The 18346-nt window shown below is 41.9% G+C and overlaps 3 protein-coding genes and 2 non-coding genes across 5 annotated transcripts in view; 1 reads left to right on the plus strand and 4 right to left on the minus strand.

Moving 5' to 3' along the window:
• Nucleotides 1-2350, minus strand: part of LOC107039794 (serine/threonine-protein kinase NLK) — a 33867-nt gene extending 31517 nt beyond the window's left edge. Inside the window, exon 1 of the mRNA XM_029126212.1 lies at nt 1198-2350. Within this exon, the coding sequence (XP_028982045.1) occupies nt 1198-1478 (281 nt within the window). The 5' untranslated portion in view covers nt 1479-2350. The remainder of the gene's footprint in view (nt 1-1197) is intronic.
• Nucleotides 2351-3239: 889 nt separating this feature from the next.
• On the plus strand, nt 3240-12336 carry LOC107039798 (ubiquitin-protein ligase E3B). Its single transcript, XM_015259609.1, has 6 exons — nt 3240-3490; nt 5244-5887; nt 6838-7026; nt 8427-10349; nt 11060-11336; nt 11420-12336. Exons 2-6 carry the CDS (start codon nt 5249-5251, stop codon nt 11590-11592), a joined length of 3201 nt encoding a protein of 1066 aa, XP_015115095.1. The 5' UTR covers nt 3240-3490; nt 5244-5248; the 3' UTR covers nt 11593-12336.
• Trnah-gug lies at nt 7264-7335 on the minus strand. The gene has a single exon. It is a non-coding gene; the product is annotated as a tRNA-His (tRNA).
• Nucleotides 7481-7552, minus strand: Trnah-gug. Its single transcript has one exon. It is a non-coding gene; the product is annotated as a tRNA-His (tRNA).
• LOC107039799 (proton-coupled amino acid transporter-like protein CG1139) overlaps nt 12234-18346 on the minus strand; it is a 7997-nt gene continuing 1884 nt past the window's right edge. Inside the window, exons 2-8 of the mRNA XM_015259610.2 lie at nt 17058-17110; nt 16488-16613; nt 16064-16336; nt 15377-15461; nt 13764-14036; nt 13325-13673; nt 12234-12864 (exon numbers count right to left, since the gene is read on the minus strand). Coding sequence (XP_015115096.1) covers nt 12620-12864; nt 13325-13673; nt 13764-14036; nt 15377-15461; nt 16064-16336; nt 16488-16613; nt 17058-17110 — 1404 coding nt within the window. The 3' untranslated portion in view covers nt 12234-12619. The remainder of the gene's footprint in view (nt 12865-13324; nt 13674-13763; nt 14037-15376; nt 15462-16063; nt 16337-16487; nt 16614-17057; nt 17111-18346) is intronic.

Raw genomic sequence — 18346 nt, forward strand, 5'->3', positions numbered from 1 at the left:
TTAGTTTTTTGTGTCAAAAACTGGTTTTGGAAAATGAAACTAGGGGTCGAAAATGACCCCAGGAAAATTTGCGATTCAAAACTCTAATCACAACTCCATTTTGCCCCGCTAGTTTCTTCATAATGCGAAAAACGCAATTTCCCTGAAAAATGGGCCTGAACCAGTTTTTGGGCCTGAAATATTTTCTCCTGGGTCCATTTCCGATTCTGCTCCCCCAAATGTCCCCCACATACATGAAGAAATCAGAAGATAGTTTTCAAAAAGCAAAATTCATCCGGAAATAATAATTTCCCCTAAAACTGGGCCTGAACCAGTTTTTGGGTCCGGAAAATGTTCTCCTGGGCCCATTGCCGATTCTGCTCCCCCAAAAGTCCCCCGCGTAGATAAAGAAATCAGAAGATAGTTTTCAAAAAAAGCAAAACTCATCCAGAGAAAACCATTTCCCCTAAAAATGGGCCTGAACCAGTTTTTGGGCCCGAAAAAATTTCTTCCTGGCCCCATTTCCGAACCTGCTCCCCCAAATGTCCCCCACACAGATAAAGAAATCAGAAAATAGACTTAAAAAAAAACGAAATTCATCTGGAAAAAACAATTTCCAGTAAAAATGGGCCTGAACCAGTTTTTGGGCCCGAAAAAATTTCTTCCTGGCCCCATTTCCGAACCTGCTCCCCCAAATGTCCCCCACACAGATAAAGAAATCAGAAAATAGACTTAAAAAAAAACGAAATTCATCTGGAAAAAACAATTTCCAGTAAAAATGGGCCTGAACCAGTTTTTGGGCCCGAAAAAATTTCCTCCTGGCCCCATTTCCGAACCTGCTCCCCCAACTGTCCCCCACACAAATAAAGAAATCAGAAAATAGACTTTAAAAAAAAAACGAAATTCATCTGGAAAAAACAATTTCCAGTAAAAATGGGCCTGAACCAGTTTTTGGGCCCGAAAAAATTTCTTCCTGGCCCCATTTCCGAACCTGCTCCCCCAAATGTCCCCCACACAGATAAAGAAATCAGAAAATAGACTTAAAAAAAAACGAAATTCATCTGGAAAAAACAGTTTCCAGTAAAAATGGGCCTGAATCAGTTTTTGGGCTCGAAAAAATTTCCTCCTGGCCCCATTTCCGATCCTGCTCCCCTAAAAGTCCCCCACATAGATGAAGCAATCCGAAGATAAACTTTTCAAAAAAAAAGCAAAACTCACCAGACAACCCCGAAGGCCCCATACCCAATGGGCCTGTCCGGTTGAACAGGATCCTGAGTCGGTGGTGGTGGTGGTGGTGCTGGTGCAGCTGGATGATAATAATTCTGTGGTGTTTGTGCTGCAGCAGCAGCGGCAGCAGCAGCAGCAGCCGCAAGTACAGCCTGTCCAGGATGAGTCCCAGTTGAGCCCCCGCCAGTTGTACCGGCCCCACCCCCCTGCATAAGCGACATGGACACACTCATGGACACCCGGGAGTGCCGGCTAGGCCCCACTACTGCCATCAATAGTTATTACCCCTTAAAAACCCCTTACCCCTCGATAAAACGTCAAAAACCACTCGTAAACCTCAAAAACCCCTAGATTCCCCGAAAAATCCCAAGGATAAGGCCCAAAAATCAAAACGCCAGACCCGATATTCCACTTGTCCCACAGTTCAATGGCAATATTAGCACTACCCCAACTGTACTGATGACCGATAAACCATGTAGAACGATAAAATCACTAGAAAACGTAAAAATAAACTAGATCGCCGGTTCTGGGGGATTTTGACGTGAAAAATCGGCTGTTGGGGGTTGGAGGGACTCTCACTCACTCCGGAGTGTTCTTCAGGTTAGGTCAACTCTGTGAACAGTTGTGTGACATGTTAAGACGCACGTACGACACCGTCTAGTGACTTTTTCCCCTCAATTTCCCTTTATCTCGAGTTTAGAGTGAAAAAATGCGGATTTTTGAGCCTCACGAGGGGGGCGGACGCCAGTTGACACTGTAAGCCTTCTTCTGCTCTATCCCCTGGTGTTTGAATGACGCCAGTTCTCAATTACACTGTACGTAATTGTAATGACACACACTGAATAATCACTTTTCGATCCTTTGTCACAAAATCACAGATTTTTTTCACTGTCTTTGCCTTCACCAAGTTTTTTTTTCCTCTCCCTTCTTTGTTTTAGACGTAGTCGCGGGGGAGAGTTTTTTCAGGCTTTTGCGAGGGGGTGTGGGGCACACACACGCGTGGGACTATTTTTACAGGGGAGGGCCGCTCGGGGGTGTGGGTGGCACAGACGCGTGTCGAGAGGAGGGATTACTCTTTAATATATTATTTTTGTGGAACAAAAAATACGTTAACGGGGTTAACGCCACACAGCGTCTTCACACTCTCGAGGCTCAATGGCCACTGCTCGGCGACGGGCGATGCAGAGGTTTTGAGGGGAGGCTTGGGGAGGTGGACTCTGCGCATGCGCGTCGACAACCCCAGTGACGCCATTTTGAGGCGCGGGATTTGAAAGAAGTAATGTGAGTTTTTTGATTCTCCTGATTTTTTGGAGGGGGTGATTTTGGAAAGTCGGGGTGGGGGCGGAAATTACATCGGTAAGTGGCGGGAGAAATTTTTGGCGGGAAATCCAACCTTAAAACTGGCGGGATATTCAACCGGAAATTGATTTTTTGGGACAGACCGCTTTTTGCGATTAGTTGGGACCTGTGGGGGCAAAATCGGTGGTTTTTTTATTTTGGGAGAAATTTTTAGATCTGTCGGATAAGACCATTTTCAACTCCCCACCACCAGCCACTCTCGGGAAATCTTCTGTTTTTCCTTGGAAAAAATTTCTAACTTCAAATTATTGTCGGAAAATGCATTTTTAATGACAGATGGGTACAATAGGACCCTGCAATATTGACCGGGTGTACGACTGAGGTCTCTTCCATGGTTCCTCTGGCAGTCCTAACCCAATTGGGGGGGAGGGGGTAGAGGAGAAAAAAAGGAGAGACGCCTATAAAACTGTACTAGTACTAGGAATGAAGTATGAAATGTATAAAAAATAGTAAACATTTGCGGTAATGAAATATCTCATTCGTTAAGACAGACGATATTACTCCATTTTTCCCACCGTTGAAGATCAAGGTATTTACATTATCAACAGTCGGTAAATTACATTCAGTCGATGAAGAAAATTCACGGCTGAAGAGAACTAGAACAAGAGCCCATTGTTTACTTCCCCCACTCCCTCCACCCCCCGGACACTCGCGCACCAGACAACAATGGCGGCTATAGTTTACTGTCAAATGGAGAATACCGTCGAGAGTTTCGAGTTGTAGAAAATAAAATTAACACTCACGTGATTGAAACAAAATGGCAACTCAATTGGCCACTGTCTCGTGATTTTTTGAGAAGTGCTGCGAGTGTTCAGTGCTATTGGGAGAGTTTTATTATTGTTTATTACGGCGGGGGGAGGGAAATTGCAGGCATGAGACCATGATCCACTGGTCTGGATCACCCGACTCTGTTTTTGTGGATTCAGTAAGGATTTTCGATGTTTTTTATCGCATGAAGTATTGTTTTTGGGGGTTCGTAGGTGTGGGGGGGAGTTGAGCGGGAAATTTCGGGGGTGAATTGAGTTTTTTTGGGGAAAATTGATTTGTTTTAGAGGGGATTATCTGGCACTTATTTTTGTTTATTGTTTTTTCGTTGGTTGGAGATTGTTGGATTATTATTGGATGAAATGTTGTCGGTGAAGAATGTTTGTTGGGGTATGAGAATTTTTTGTAAATACGAAGGTATTGAAGGACTGCTGATTCAGACCCGTGTGGGCATCATCAAATTTATCGATTTAATGAGTATGACGTCTCGAGCCACGGATTTCGTCCGATTAGGACGTAATTATCTCGCTTATTATGGATTCATCGAGAAAATGTCAAAATATATTTTTTGTAGATCGGGAAATTCTCCACAAAAAATTTATTTTCATATTTTCCCCTAAAACCACTAGTTTTTGAGATAATATCATAATTAACAAATTGACAAATGGCATCCGCCTGCTATTCATGTGAATGTGATTTTTGACGACCTCAACGGTGAATAATTCATGTTCTTTTGATGGAAAATTTTCTAATAACTGTCGAGTAGAATTCGACACTTGTTGCATTGAAAATGCTCAAAAATCTCGTGTTTGAATTTTTTAAACAGGGGAGGTTGGGGTAAAACGGACACTTGACTTTTTTTAAAATGCTAATGAGGGGTTGAAATGTTGATAAAATTTAATATTTTTTTTTCTCAATACAAAGAACAATTCTTTCCCTTTGTGATGAGCCTAAACTGAACTCAATTGATCAATTTATTTCTGAGTTATGAATAATTTTAAAAAAGTCTAAAGTGTCCGTTTTACCCGGTAATTATTGATTTTACGAGAAAATGTCACAAAATGTTTTTTACATATCAGAAAATTCTCTACAAAAAATGTCTTCTGACATTTTCCCCTAAAACCACGAGTTCTTGAGATAATATCATAATTAACAAATTGACAAATGGCATCCGCCTGCTATTCATGTGAATGTGATTTTTGACGACCTCAACGGTGAATAATTCATATTCTTTTGATGAATCATTTTCTAATAACTGTCGAGTACAATTCGACACTTGTTGCATTGAAAATGCTCAAAAATCTCGTGTTTGAATTTTTTAAACAGGGGAGGTTGGGGTAAAACGGACACTTGACTTTTTTTTAAATGCTAATGAGGGGTTGAAATGTTGATAAAATTTAATATTTTTTTTCTCAATACAAAGAACAATTCTTTCCCTTTGTGATGAGCCTAAACTGAACTCAATTGATCAATTTATTTCTGAGTTATGACTAATTTTAAAAAAGTCTAAAGTGTCCGTTTTACCCGGTAATTATTGATTCTACGAGAAAATGTCACAAAATGTTTTTTACATATCAGAAAATTCTCTACAAAAAATGTCTCCTGACATTTTCCCCTAAAACCACTAGTTCTTGAGATAATATCATAATTAACAAATCGACAAATTCCACTCGACTGTTATTCACAAAGTTCAGTCTAATGTAACACAACTGAAATTCATCGATTGAGATGTCTAAATACTACTAATTAATCAGTCTATTAACATTTTGAAGTCACTCTTTTCGTACGGGTTTCCCACTTATTAATTCGGAACTTCATTTCAATTCTTGCATTTCCACAAAACAATACCAATTAATTTCTAAACAAATGGCCCTAAATCACATGGTGCATTCATCCAACCAAACCCCTTCCAGTAAAAATGTTCAGAGCAGAGGAGTCCCCGAAAGGCTCCTTCCTCCAGCAGACAAAGGCAGCCCGGGAGGAGCGCGCCCACGAGAAGCGCCGCGAGGCCGCAGTGGTGACAATCCAAGCCTCGATCAGGGGCTTTCTCTCCCGTCGAAAATTCTCCACCCGAATTCTCCTCGACTTCGACGAGTTCTTTCCCGAGGAGGCCACCCCGGACGCCTCCATCGAGCTCAAGCCCGTCCTCCAGGTGTTCAGGCACATCTCTCGTTTCCTCATCGTCTTCAGACGTGACAGGGATCAGCCCCGCATCGAGAGGCTCTGCAGGTACCTCGCCAAGTCCCTGGACTCCGAGTCCCCCAAGTTCTCTTACGTCGGGGTGGCCCTCAACAAGGAGCACTACATCACCTGGATCTCCCAGATGAAGACTGTTTTGTTTCACTGCATGCTGGGGCTGGACGATTTGAGGCCCGAGAGACCTGGGGATCATCGCTCCATTCTCCTGAGGCTCCACACACTCGTCAGCTTCACCTCTTCGGGGACGTGGGCCATTCAGAGGGTCAAGGGCATGGACAAACTCAAGACTGGCATGCAGCAGCTGTGCGCCAATATCATGGGCCATCTAGTCAATAACGGATTTTATGCTGTTATGAAGGTCATTATTTTGGTTTATTTATTTATTTTGGTTTTTTCAGCATTTCAATCAATCGATCAACTTATTTTTCTTCATTTTTTTTATCATGTTACTAAGGGGCTACACCCCCTGCTCGCTCCGCTTGTGAAACCCCATGATCCTTATTCTGACCCTTGTGACCCTTAATCTGACCCCCCCGACCCTTATTTGGACCCTTAATCTGACTCATGTGACCCTTGTGACCATTAATCTGACCCTTGTGGCCCTTAGCATCTGACCCCCGACCCTTATTTGGACCCTTAATCTGACTCATGTGACCCTTGTTCAGACCATTAATCTGACCCTTGTGGCCCTTAGCATCTGACCCCCCCGACCCATATTTGGACCCTTAATCTGACTCATGTGACCCTTGTTCAGACCCTTAATCTGACCCTTGTGACTCTTATTTCAATCCTTAATCTGACCCTCATTATAACCCTCGCGACCCTTATTTTGACCCTGATGACCTCGAGTTTCTGACCCTTGGTTTTTAACCCCCTACTCTGACCCAGGTGTCCCTTAATATGACCCTCGTGACCCTTATTCAGGCCTTTAATCTGATCCTTGTTACCCTTATTTGAATAAGGGTCACAAGGTTTTCAACCCCTTACTCTGACCTAGGTTCCCTTAGGACCTTTAATTTGACCCTTAATACCCTTATTCGAACCCTTAATCTGCCCCTTGTGCAGATTAAGGGTCATTCTGACCCTCATGACCCTTATTTCGACCCTTGTGACCCTTAATTTTGGTGTTTCAATTTCGAGTACCAAATTTTTATCACCAGAAGTCGATTTGGATTTTTATATTATAGAGAGATAGACCCTACACCGAGGCCAATTATTTACATATTTACATAGTTATCTGAAGTTTTTTAATACATAGTGAAGATAACGAATGTCAGTTTTCAATGTATTTTCTTTGTTGTTCTTTAGGTATTATTGGTGAAGGGTCTGGGTAGAGAAAAGATATCTCTGAAGCCTGTTGCCCTCTCAGCCGCAGTCACCCTCACAATGAGGCCTCTTATATCCTCACAGATGTCTGACAAACTCATATCGCTGTTCCTCATAAACATCTTCAGTGTTCCTGCGCTAGTTTATCATCTGAACCTCCTGGCGCCTGAGGTAAGCACCTCAAAAATTTTGAAAATTTATTCTACATTTCGGAAATTACTCCTCGCTTACACAACATCAAAACCTAATCTTTAAAATTTTCCTATCATAAACACAAACTCAATTTCGTTCAACCATCTGGACTCCAAAACAATTTCATCCTCTCGTCACTAAACGAAAGCCCGAAAAATCTACAACCTCGGGATTTTTTTTTAATAAACAAAAATGACAAAATTAATTGATTCCGAATGCCGTGACCCGGATTCGAACCGGGGTAGCTACGGCCACAACGTAGAACCATAACCACTAGATCATCACGGCTCTGGAACCTTATAACTCCTCTCTCCAGCGCTGTAAACACGCCCTCCGAGCTTAATTAATCTATATAAAACGTATAAACACCGAATATCGCGATATCCGATGATTTTTCATTATTTGAAATGAAAAAAAAATCAGCCTTGCACATTGCCGTGACCCGGATTCGAACCGGGGTGGCTACGGCCACAACGTAGAATCCTAACCACTAGATCATCACGGCTATGGAAGACCTGTGAAAAACAAACTTTTCGTTCTCGGTGTCACGATGAGAATTCGACGTGCGAGACTCGCGGGGACTTATCTACAAATTTTTATTATCATTTTTATTATTTGTTCGACATGATTTGAACGAAATTTATTTTTATTGAAAGATATTTTATTACATCGGGAGGCGACATCTGTGGGAATACACGTGCACTGATTTCCTGTTTTATCGGACATATTATATCGTGAACCGGATTAAAAGTGAAAGGAGTTTGATAAAATCGATTTTATCGTTAAAAAAAAACTTGAAAAACAAATTATTTTTTCAACATTTTTCCCATTGATTTTTTTTCATATTTCTTTTTGAATTGAATTTTTTTTTTTCAATCAATTTTTAAAAAAATTTTCCTAAAAAATTGGTTTCATCTGATTATCTGATATTTTCGCGGATTTTTATGGTTTTCTGACATGAAGTCATCAAAATTTCACGATGTGCTGAGTTTACGACACATAGAACTGAATTTTTAATTCCAAAAATTCAATTACAAGCGACATCTTCCTAATCCTCCTAATAAAAAAAATCACATCGAATCGATCGCGTTGAAAATCGCAAAAACCTAACGCGACAATCGTTCATTGGTCACTATCTCCGACGCGGGAAATTCAAATTCAGTTGACTTCGAAATCAACAGTGTCAGTTCTATCGGACCAAATGTCCCCCCACACGCAACCAGTTTTCCATATCCTGAAAACACCTCACGATTCATCCCGCACACTACCAGAAATATCACGCACCAGCTCCTGAAGACCATCACCACCAGGCTTTACCTCCACGCTACCTCGCCCAAACCCACCCGACGAGGTCAACTCACCCGGTAAATTCGTTTCAGTGCATCACATCCTTCGCGACCCACAGCCTCTTTCCGCGGAGCCTCGAGCTCTTGAACTCCGACCAGGACCTCCGGATAATCTTCAACGCCCTCGAGGGCAGTTACGCCCTCTGCCTGCTAGCAAACCTAATCCAACTCGCGTCGATAGAGTCTGAGGACCTCCTCAAGGACCTCTACTTCCCCTCCTTCACCTTCGTCGTGACAAAGATGTTGGAGTCCTGCCAGCAGTACGTTGTCTCAAAGCAGAGCAACCTGACGCACTGGCACCCGGTGCTGGGTTGTTTCGCGCAACCAGTGGATCCCCTCCTTCACTCGGCCATCGGCCACACGAAGGTCCAACTGGGTCTCCTCTGGAGCGGTAAAATCGTCCAGCAGCTGATGGGCAAGAGCCTTACGGAGATCGTCGAGAAGGAGGTGATCATCACCGACAACAATCAGAGCACCTCCAACTCAAACATCTTCAAGCGGGCGTTCTTCGAGACCCGCGGCAACCGCAACAACTCGACCAAGAACTGGCGGAAGCTCGGCAGCCCGGAGACGACGAAGATCGCGTTGATCTGCTCGCTCTATCAGACCGCCTTGCATACCTTAACTCAGATGAAGCTGGACATCCTGACGGGACTGTGCTACCAGGACAAGATACTCTACCACCTCTGGCTGTTCCTCAATACTCTCGGGCCTAACTGCGGACTGAAAGCATTCCTGGACCATCTCGCCGCGAACACCAAGTGTTCCGCCCCGGAGTTCCAGATGCTTATCCTCTTCTGCGACTGCATGACGCATTACGTGACAATCCTCGACGACATGGAGATGTACGAGCAGCAGGAGCCGTTCAAGCTACAGGACTTCGTGACGATGGGCTTCTTCCTGAATCAGTTCTTGTATAAAGGAGTCCTGGGTAATCTTTTCGACGTGAAGACTGTGGGCAGCAATCCCCTGTTCGTCAGTCTTCACACCTTGCTGATGGCGATCTACAGGAGGGACTGCAGAAGGAACTTTTGTCCCGACGGACACTGGCTAGCGAAGGAAGTCCGAGTGTCTGGGTTCCTTGCGGACCTCGAGAAAGGCCGGAGAGGAGCAGCGCTGCTCCTCTCGAAGATGCCTCACGTCATCCCTCATTCGGAACGCGTCGTTCTGTTCAGGAAGCACGTGGCTGACGAGAAAGCGGTCCTCGGTCTGACCGAATCCGCCTGTAACAGCCCTCCTTCGACTCTCATAGCTGTGCACAGATCGCGAATCGTTGAGGATGGCTACCGTCAGCTGGCGATGCTACCGTCGCAAGCCCTGAAAGGCGTCATCAGGGTTAGATTCGTCAACGAGCAGGGCCTCGACGAAGCTGGGATCGATCAGGATGGCGTCTTCAAGGAGTTCCTCGAGGAGACCATCAAACGCGTTTTCGATCCTTCCTTGAATCTCTTCAAGGCGACGACGGAGAACCGTCTGTATCCGTCGCCGACGTCGTACATGCAGGAGAACCATCTCCAGCTGTTTGAGTTCGTCGGCCGGATGCTGGGGAAGGCCGTCTACGAGGGAATCGTCGTGGATGTTCCCTTCGCGTCGTTCTTCGTTTCGCAATTCTCCGGCCAAGCTGGGGGCGCCCTCTACAGCTGGCTTGATGAACTCGCGTCCCTAGATCGGGATCTGTACAGGAGTCTGACGCTTGTCAAACACTATAACGGCGATGTCAGCCAGCTTGAGCTCACCTTCTCCCTCGATGAAGACGTCATGGGGGAACTGGTGACGCATGAACTCAATCCGGGGGGCAAGGCCGAACCCGTCACTAATTTTAATAAGATTAATTACATTCATCATATGGCGCACTTCAGGATGCACAGGCAGATTAAGGACCAAACGGCTGCGTTCATCAAGGGGTTCAAGAGCATCATCAACCCCGAGTGGCTTTCTTTGTTCTCCACGCCTGAGGTAGGTGTCTAGGGATATTTGAGACTGACAACGCTGGGGGAATTTTTTTATCTCTTCCGGTTGTGGAAATGCTGACGACAGAGGTTTAGGGTTGAATCTATTTAGGAATGATTATACCGATTTCTTATATCGATTTTTACCCTAGGGATTTTTTTCGGCTTTTAGGGAATTTCTAGTTGTATTTCTCACGTTTTTGTGATTTTGCTCAAATTTTCTTTGGATAAAGTCATAATAGAGAGGGAGAAGTAGCGCAAAAATACAATGGATACTAGGGAATTTTTGAACATTCTAGTGAATTTCCAGGGATTTTTCTTACAACAGATTTTCTACGATTTTCTTGAATAAAGCCGGACAACAAAGAGATTTGACAACAGTAGGCTAGGGAATTTTCTGTAAATCTAGGGACATTGCAGTCGTTTTGCCGAAATCTAGGGATTTCTAGTGTATTTCCACGTTTTTATGGATAGAGTAAGAACTAAGTGGTTAGAAAAACGGGGTTCAAAGCTAGTGGAATCTAGGGATTTTTTTCATTTTAGTGGTATTTCCTAGGGTTTTTTACGTTTTCATCAATACCACGACTATTATAAGGGATAAAATAATTTAAAACCAGTGGTTTCGATCGGAAATTTTCCCAGCTTTCGATTGGAGGTGAGAAAAATTCTCTGGGTTGTCTTCGAAAATTCCGAAATGTCGTTTTGATTTTTGCACAGCTACAACGTTTGATCTCGGGAGATAACGTGCCTCTAGACCTCAGGGACTTGAGGAGGCACACGCAATACTACGGCGGCTTTCATGATAGCCATCGAGTTGTTTGTTGGTTGTGGGATATCCTTGAAAAGGATTTCAGTGAGGAGGAGCGAGGTCTCTTTCTCAAATTTGTTACTAGTTGCTCTAAGTCACCACTCCTCGGCTTCGCACACCTGGAGCCGCCGTTTTCCATCAGGTGTGTTGAGGTGGGCGATGATGAGGACACGGGAGACACTATTGGTGAGTTCTTCGTCATAAATTAATTAAAGAGTTCCATTGAATCAAGGAAGAAATGAAGATAGCCCGGTTTTTGGTCCTTCTAGGAAGTGTCATCAGGGGATTTTTCACGATTCGGAAGAAAGACCCTCAGAATCGCCTGCCAACATCATCAACCTGCTTCAATCTCCTCAAGCTCCCGAACTACCAGAAAAAGAGCACATTGAGGGAAAAATTGAGGTACGCGGTGACAAGCAACACCGGATTCGAGTTGTCATAACAAAAGATCGAAGACACGCGAGAGGAAAATTCTGGACCAAAGAAAATCGATAAAAATCGAGGGAAAATTCTTACTCATCACTTAATTCTCTAGTGATGCGAATCATCAATCATTTTCACGAATGATAACGGAAGAAATTGAATAAGGAAAACTGTTTGCATGCAACGCGTGATAGGTACTGATGCGGAGTGGAATAAAAAGATGATTATTTCATGAACCTGAGGAGATGGGTCATTGAATTTAGTTTCAATCGATAGCCAGGCAAATTTCCGGTTCAAAACACTGGTCATGAACCCTTTTATCTCCTCTGCTTGTCTAGATAACGAACAAAACGGTTTTCAAGGTCAAATAAACAAGTTTGACCTTGAAAACGTTTTCCTTGATATCTGGGCAAGTTGAAGGGATAAAAGGGTGTATGACCCGTGTTTTGAGCTGGAAATTTTCCGGACTTTCGAATGGTACCACTCAAAATAATCTCCAGGGACATTTTAATTTTTTCCACCACTCTCAAGCCTAACGATGTAAATATAACCTAAAAATACTTAGTCGCAATTTCATTCGAATCTTAGGTTTTGCAATTCATTTTTCACTTAGTTGCCATGTTAATTTTTCCGTAAGTAATGGAATAATAAATCACCGAATTTGATACTTCTGTACATTAAAAATTGTTTAATATTTTTTTAACAAGCGATAACATGTAAATTATATACAAAATGTCACAAATATACATAATTTCATTAATCACATGGTATGACCAATGATATTCCCTTATATACTACCGTTTTACATTCACAGGATCTTTCGAACCAGTCACATTCTGCATCACATATTCAACTGTTTGAAAATTCACAGTTGAGTTTAAATAAAAAAATAATAGTCTTTGATTATATCATAACTTCACTCAATAGCAGTCATAAATATTACATATTTAAAAAATACTCTGCGTAGGAATAATCCTGACTCCATTGTGACTGAACAGCCATGGAAAAAAAATACTTTTTCTCCTTTGTCTCATAATTGTCTTAAATTACGAGAATGACTCGATGATTTTACTCAGACTCGTGTAGGTCCCTACAACGAGACCTAGGAGTCCGAACAGTATGAGAGAGCCGTTTTTCGCGACCATTATGCAATTCTGGGTGGAGTCCTGGACACTCCAGAAGGTGCAGGTCTCGATTATGGCGGGGAAGGCTAGACCAAGAGCGGAGAGACACAGGGCTCCGAAGAGGGAGATAAAGAGTTCGAGTCGTGGCACTGCCATCGCCAGGAAAACTGAAAACAACGGAAAATGACGATCATTCGAGGGTCATTAGGTTGGGCGAATTTGGTTACCTGCGGGAGAGGGGGTTGAGGGTAGTCTCACTGGACAGCCAGGGAAATTTCCGATTCAAAACACTGGTTATAAACCTTTTTATCCCTTCAATTCCTCGATATATCGAAGAAAATAATCTCAAGGTCAAAAGTGTTTTCCGAAGGTTCCATCACATTTTTTCGGCCCTAGGGAATTTCTAGGGATTTTTTTAGATTTCTAGGGATTTTTACGTTTTTAGTGTATTTTTTCGGTGATTTCCTAGGGATTTTTTACGTTTTGTTGAATAACTTGAGAACCGGAAGAGCTAGAGGGGTCGATAGCACCAGTTTTCCAGCTGAAATTTCCCTGGCTATCGAATGAGGCCACTGTCAATGCTCTAGTTAATCAGGTTAAATTCAAAATGTAGGATTTTCTACTCACAAGTGGCCACGACAAGGGTTGTCCTCACGACGTACTCCCACATGACCTTTCTCTCCTTGACCCTTTTAGATAGATAGACGTTCCACACAATGTCGATGGCGGGGTAGCACTGGAGGGCGTGCGTCACGTAGATGGAAAGTGCGAGGAGAATCTGCACGACTTTTCCAAGGACATCTTCAGAAGGAAGGTTCAATGTCAAACTGCCCTTGACCCCCGAACCATAGCGAATGTAGCCGAAGAGACCCATGAAGACGTACAGGAAGATGATGAGACTCATCCCGCTGTTGAGGACGCCGAAGGGGGTCATGAACTTCTTGGGATTTTTCATCTCGTTCTCCAGAGGAATCATCTGCAGGTAAACCATAAAGCATTCGTGAATTTTCAAGATCTATTTTTAAGGTGATGATCATGCCAGTGATCTGTGAGAAATATTACTTACAACGCCGATCGCCTCTAGAGCGAATAACACTGTTCCGAAGAAAAGTGGAAAATCCTGAACAGTTCCCAGTGCATGTCTACCCTCGAAGCTTATCGGATCCCGGAAAATGAAGTACAAAATAATTCCGAAGCTGATGAAAGTTATTCCGTTAGCGGCTGTCGAAAACGGCGCTAACAGCTTCAGATTTCTTATCCAATTAATGAATATCAATGGAAGCAATGTGGCGAGCATGTAGTACTCGAGTTTTATTTCACCCACGTACGAATCTATCGCCTGCGGATGAAGGGAATATTCATTAATAATGCGATCCTTCATTTTTTAAATTAATTGGGGCGATAATTTGCGAATTTTTAGGTGAGGTGGGTTAGGAATTGTTTCTTTCTGTAGCCAGGATAATTCACGTTTCAAAACACTGGTCATGAACCCTCTTATCTCTTCAAAATCTCGTGATATCGCTGAAATTGATTCCAAGGTCATTTCTGTTTACTGTTGAAAATTTGGCCCTTAGTAAGGAGATAAAAAGGTTCATAAACAGTCGTTTTACACGAAAGAGAGCAACGGGAGAGGGTTCTTTCGAAAGGTAGGAAAATTTCCGGTTCAAAACACGAGTCATGAACCCTTTTATCTCTTCAATATCTCGTGATATCGCTGAAATTGATTCCAAGGTCATCTTTGTTTACTTTCGGAAATTTGGTCCTTAGTAAGGAGATAAAAAGGTTCATAAACAGTCGTTTTACACGAAAGAGAGCAACGGGAGAGGGTTCTTTCGAAAGGTAGGAAAATTTCCGGTTCAAAACACGAGTCATGAACCCTTTTATCTCTTCAATATCTCGTGATATCGCTGAAATTGATTCCAAGGTCATCTTTGTTTACTTTCGGAAATTTGGTCCTTAGTAAGGAGATAAAAAGGTTCATAAACAGTCGTTTTACACGAAAGAGAGCAACGGAAGAGGGTTCTTTCGAAAGGTAGGAAAATTTCCGTTTCAAAACACGAGTCATGAACCCTTTTATCTCTTCAATATCTCGTGATATCGCTGAAATTGATTCCAAGGTCATCTTTGTTTACTTTCGGAAATTTGGTCCTTAGTAAGGAGATAAAAAGGTTCATAAACAGTCGTTTTACACGAAAGAGAGCAACGGGAGAGGGTTCTTTCGAAAGGTAGGAAAATTTCCGGTTCAAAACACGAGTCATGAACCCTTTTATCTCTTCAATATCTCGTGATATCGCTGAAATTGATTCCAAGGTCATCTCTGTTTACTGTTGGAAATTTGGCCCTTAGTAAGGAGATAAAAAGGTTCATAGACAGACGTTTTAGACGAAAGAGACGAACGGGAGAGGGTTCTTTCGAAAGGTAGAAAAATTTCCGGTTCAAAACACTGCTCATGAACCCTTTTATCTCTTCAATATCTCGTGATATCGCTGAAATTAATTCCAAGGTCATCTCTGTTTACTTTCGGAAATCCCGACCTTTGAATGATAAAAAGGTTCATGACCAGTGTTTTGGATCGGAAATTTTCTCAACTTTCCAATGGACCTATTTCTGAGGACGAAAAGCGAAATTATTCTTCAACTAATAACAATTAAGGCGTGATTAAACAATTGATAAACTCACACTCTTTAAATTCTCCGAAATGAACACAACATATACGCAGCATGTGCCCAGCTGATAAACCAACAAAAAAATGTTAACAATGTGTCTGAAAGAAATACAAAGAAATACCAATTATTCAATCGTTCTAATGGAAAAAAAACATGTGTCATGAAACGATGATTATGAGTGTCATGGCTAATGAAGTGCGAGGAGGACAGAGTTATTCACACCTATTATCATACTTTCAACGAAAGGAATCCGGAGGAACGTGGAATTGTTTTACTTCTCGTGAGTCACTTCATAGGTATTTTATTCTTTACTCAGGGACGGTAATTAAGAACTCATTAATTAATGAATTCGGTTATCAATTCTCAGTTATTTTTTTGCAGTATTTTTTTTCGTAAAATTATTTCGTGATGGGAAATTGATTGAAAAATTTGTTGATTTTGGGAATAAAAAAGAAAAATTGCACAATTGAAGAAAAGTAGATTTTTGAAAATTGAAAGAAAAAAACGATTTTCTAAATTGAATTGAATAATGAATTGAAAAAAACGAAAAAGATCGAATTTTTATTAGAAAAATAAAATGAATAAAAATGGCGTTTTTTTTCAATTAATAGAATGAAAATATAAAAAATCGATTTGAAAAATCGAAAAAATGAAGATGATTTTTAAAAAAACGATAAAATGATTTTATGATTGAACTTACGGAACAGCTGGTGCTATTGGCCTGAGGAACATTGGCCCCTCCTCTAACGCCGCCTCGGCAACTGCCTCATAAGTGAGTGACGGCACTAGTCGTCTCTTACAAAGCTCGTACTCCGATCTAATTAACAATCTTATGCAGTACGTGCAGAGAAATCCAATAATGATTGTCCCGGTGATGCCTATCGCATAGCCGGCGTGCGAAAACGCCAGGGGCATCGCTAGAATTCCCGTCCCTAAACTTCCCTTCAACAGGTGAAATAGGGTGTCCCACGTCCTGAAAAAATGACCGATCACTCATTAATTTTCATTAATAAACTTTCGGAAAGGGAAATGTAAAGCCGAATTAAAACGGAGAAAATTTTTTTTTCGTTTTTCCCAGGTTATGGAGAGGAATTATTGATATGATTTTTTACGATTTTACTTACGTCGTGGGGTGTGCTACTTGGCGGTTAGCGTATGGATCATATTCTACCGCAAACTCTTTACTTGTTCTCGGCCAATTTTTAAGCTCAACTGTGAAGACATCGCTACTAGATTTTGCTGATTTTTCACTGAAAAAAAAACATCAAAATGAGAAAAATTTATTCAATTCAAAATGAAAAAAAAAATTTTTTCATCACTGGGGCGTAAAGTTAAATTTTCCGCACGCCGTGCGGAAAACAACCGCTCTACACACACTAAACCGTTTCGAAAAGTGCACATTTGAGGCAGGTATCACAAAAAAGTATATTTCGATACGAGTGCGCAAATAATATTTTTCGATACGAGTGCGTAAAAGTGTTTTTTGATCCGTGGACGGTACGTAGCGCTCGCCGAATCCGAGCGCTGCCCTTCAAAGGGTCCCAGAGCACTTTTCCCACGAGTGTCGAACCCTATATTCACCGCCGGCGGAGCGTGTGTAAAATTTAATTTTACGCACAAGTGATGAAAAACCCGTTTTTCCCCCTCGTATCGAAATATTTTGTCATTTTGTCAATTTTTCGTTTCCATCTCACCTTTTTTCGTTACTTGTGGCAGTGTATCGTCCATCTTTCGCCCCTAGACTCTCCTGCAATAAAAACAATAAAAATAAAAATAAAAATGAAATTTTCAAAATTGCTGCAATTCTAAATTCCAATAAATTGATTCCCGATTGGCAGATGAACGGCAAATTACTGCCGTTCAACTGACTAATAAAAAAATCAATATTCAATGAACTCGAAAAGTAGTAATCATTATTCTCATAAATAATTGAACACCTCTGTTACGTGTGACACAGTGAGAAAAATGATTTCAGTTTATGTACTATGGATTTCACTGCATAATACAGCGAGTGGATGGCCTTCAACTACCACTGCACCATTCACACGTTTGACAGCGCTTAGTAATGCAATACCATTTAATGCACCTATTATTTTTTTTCTTATCGTTGTTGTTATTATCTGTCTGAAAATGAAATTTTAAATGGAGTGATAGTGAACGTGAAGTGGTGATGATGTCATTTGACTCTTGAGTGTCAGCATTTTAATATCGACGTTTGACCCTCATGAGGGTCACAAGGGCCCTTTTTTTCTAAACGCCTTGATTTGGGCTGACACCAACACAACACAAAATATTAGGTCAAATCGTTTTGTATAAAATTCCAAATCAACTACGGGCGACAGAAAATGGTGACAATTCCATTTGACCCTTGTGAGGGTCGCATGAGGGTCAAACATGAAGGTTCGGTGGGTAGCGCGGGATCAAGGTCAGATACCGTGACGACGATGAGGGTCAAAATTTTTTATTTACGTTTGACCTTCACGAGGACCTCAACGCAATACAAACTGTTGGGTCAAATCGTTTTGTATAAAATCCCAAATCAACTACTGGCGATGTAAAATGGCGACAATTTCATTTGACCCTCATGAGCGTCTCACAAAGGTCAAATATGAAAGGGAGGCGTTACCGTCACATAAAGGTCAACCATAAGGTTCGCAAGTTTAACATCTGTAGTTGACTCTCATGAGCCTACGTCAATTCCGATGAATCGTCATCATCCAAATGCATTTTATTTCATTCATCCTCAAGAGTTTTCCCCGCACAACAAGAACACTTAGCATTCGCGTAATAATAGCTCAGTCTAGTTCTAACTAATTCGCGCACGAGACACTATTATCCCTAGGCAAACCCACCCGCTGTTATCAATGAAATTAGCACGCATGAAGAAAGTCAATGAGGAAATTGTATATTCCTACTGCAGCTATTGTTGACTGAATTTCCAAGTTTTTTGTGAACTTTTGTGGATTAGAATCCGGGGGGGGGA

This window comes from Diachasma alloeum, unplaced genomic scaffold, assembly GCF_001412515.2.
Source record: "Diachasma alloeum isolate Michigan unplaced genomic scaffold, Dall2.0 Dall_scaffold_00307, whole genome shotgun sequence".
In the NCBI taxonomy this organism is placed as follows: domain Eukaryota; kingdom Metazoa; phylum Arthropoda; class Insecta; order Hymenoptera; family Braconidae; genus Diachasma; species Diachasma alloeum.

Coding starts and splice junctions, on each gene's coding strand:
- LOC107039798 (XM_015259609.1), top strand. CDS start 5,249: ATGTTCAGAGCAGAGGAGTCCCCGAAAGGCTCCTTCCTCCAGCAGACA. Junction 5,888..6,837: donor GATTTTATGCTGTTATGAAG/GTCATTATTTTG, acceptor GTTGTTCTTTAG/GTATTATTGGTGAAGGGTCT. Junction 7,027..8,426: donor TGAACCTCCTGGCGCCTGAG/GTAAGCACCTCA, acceptor AATTCGTTTCAG/TGCATCACATCCTTCGCGAC.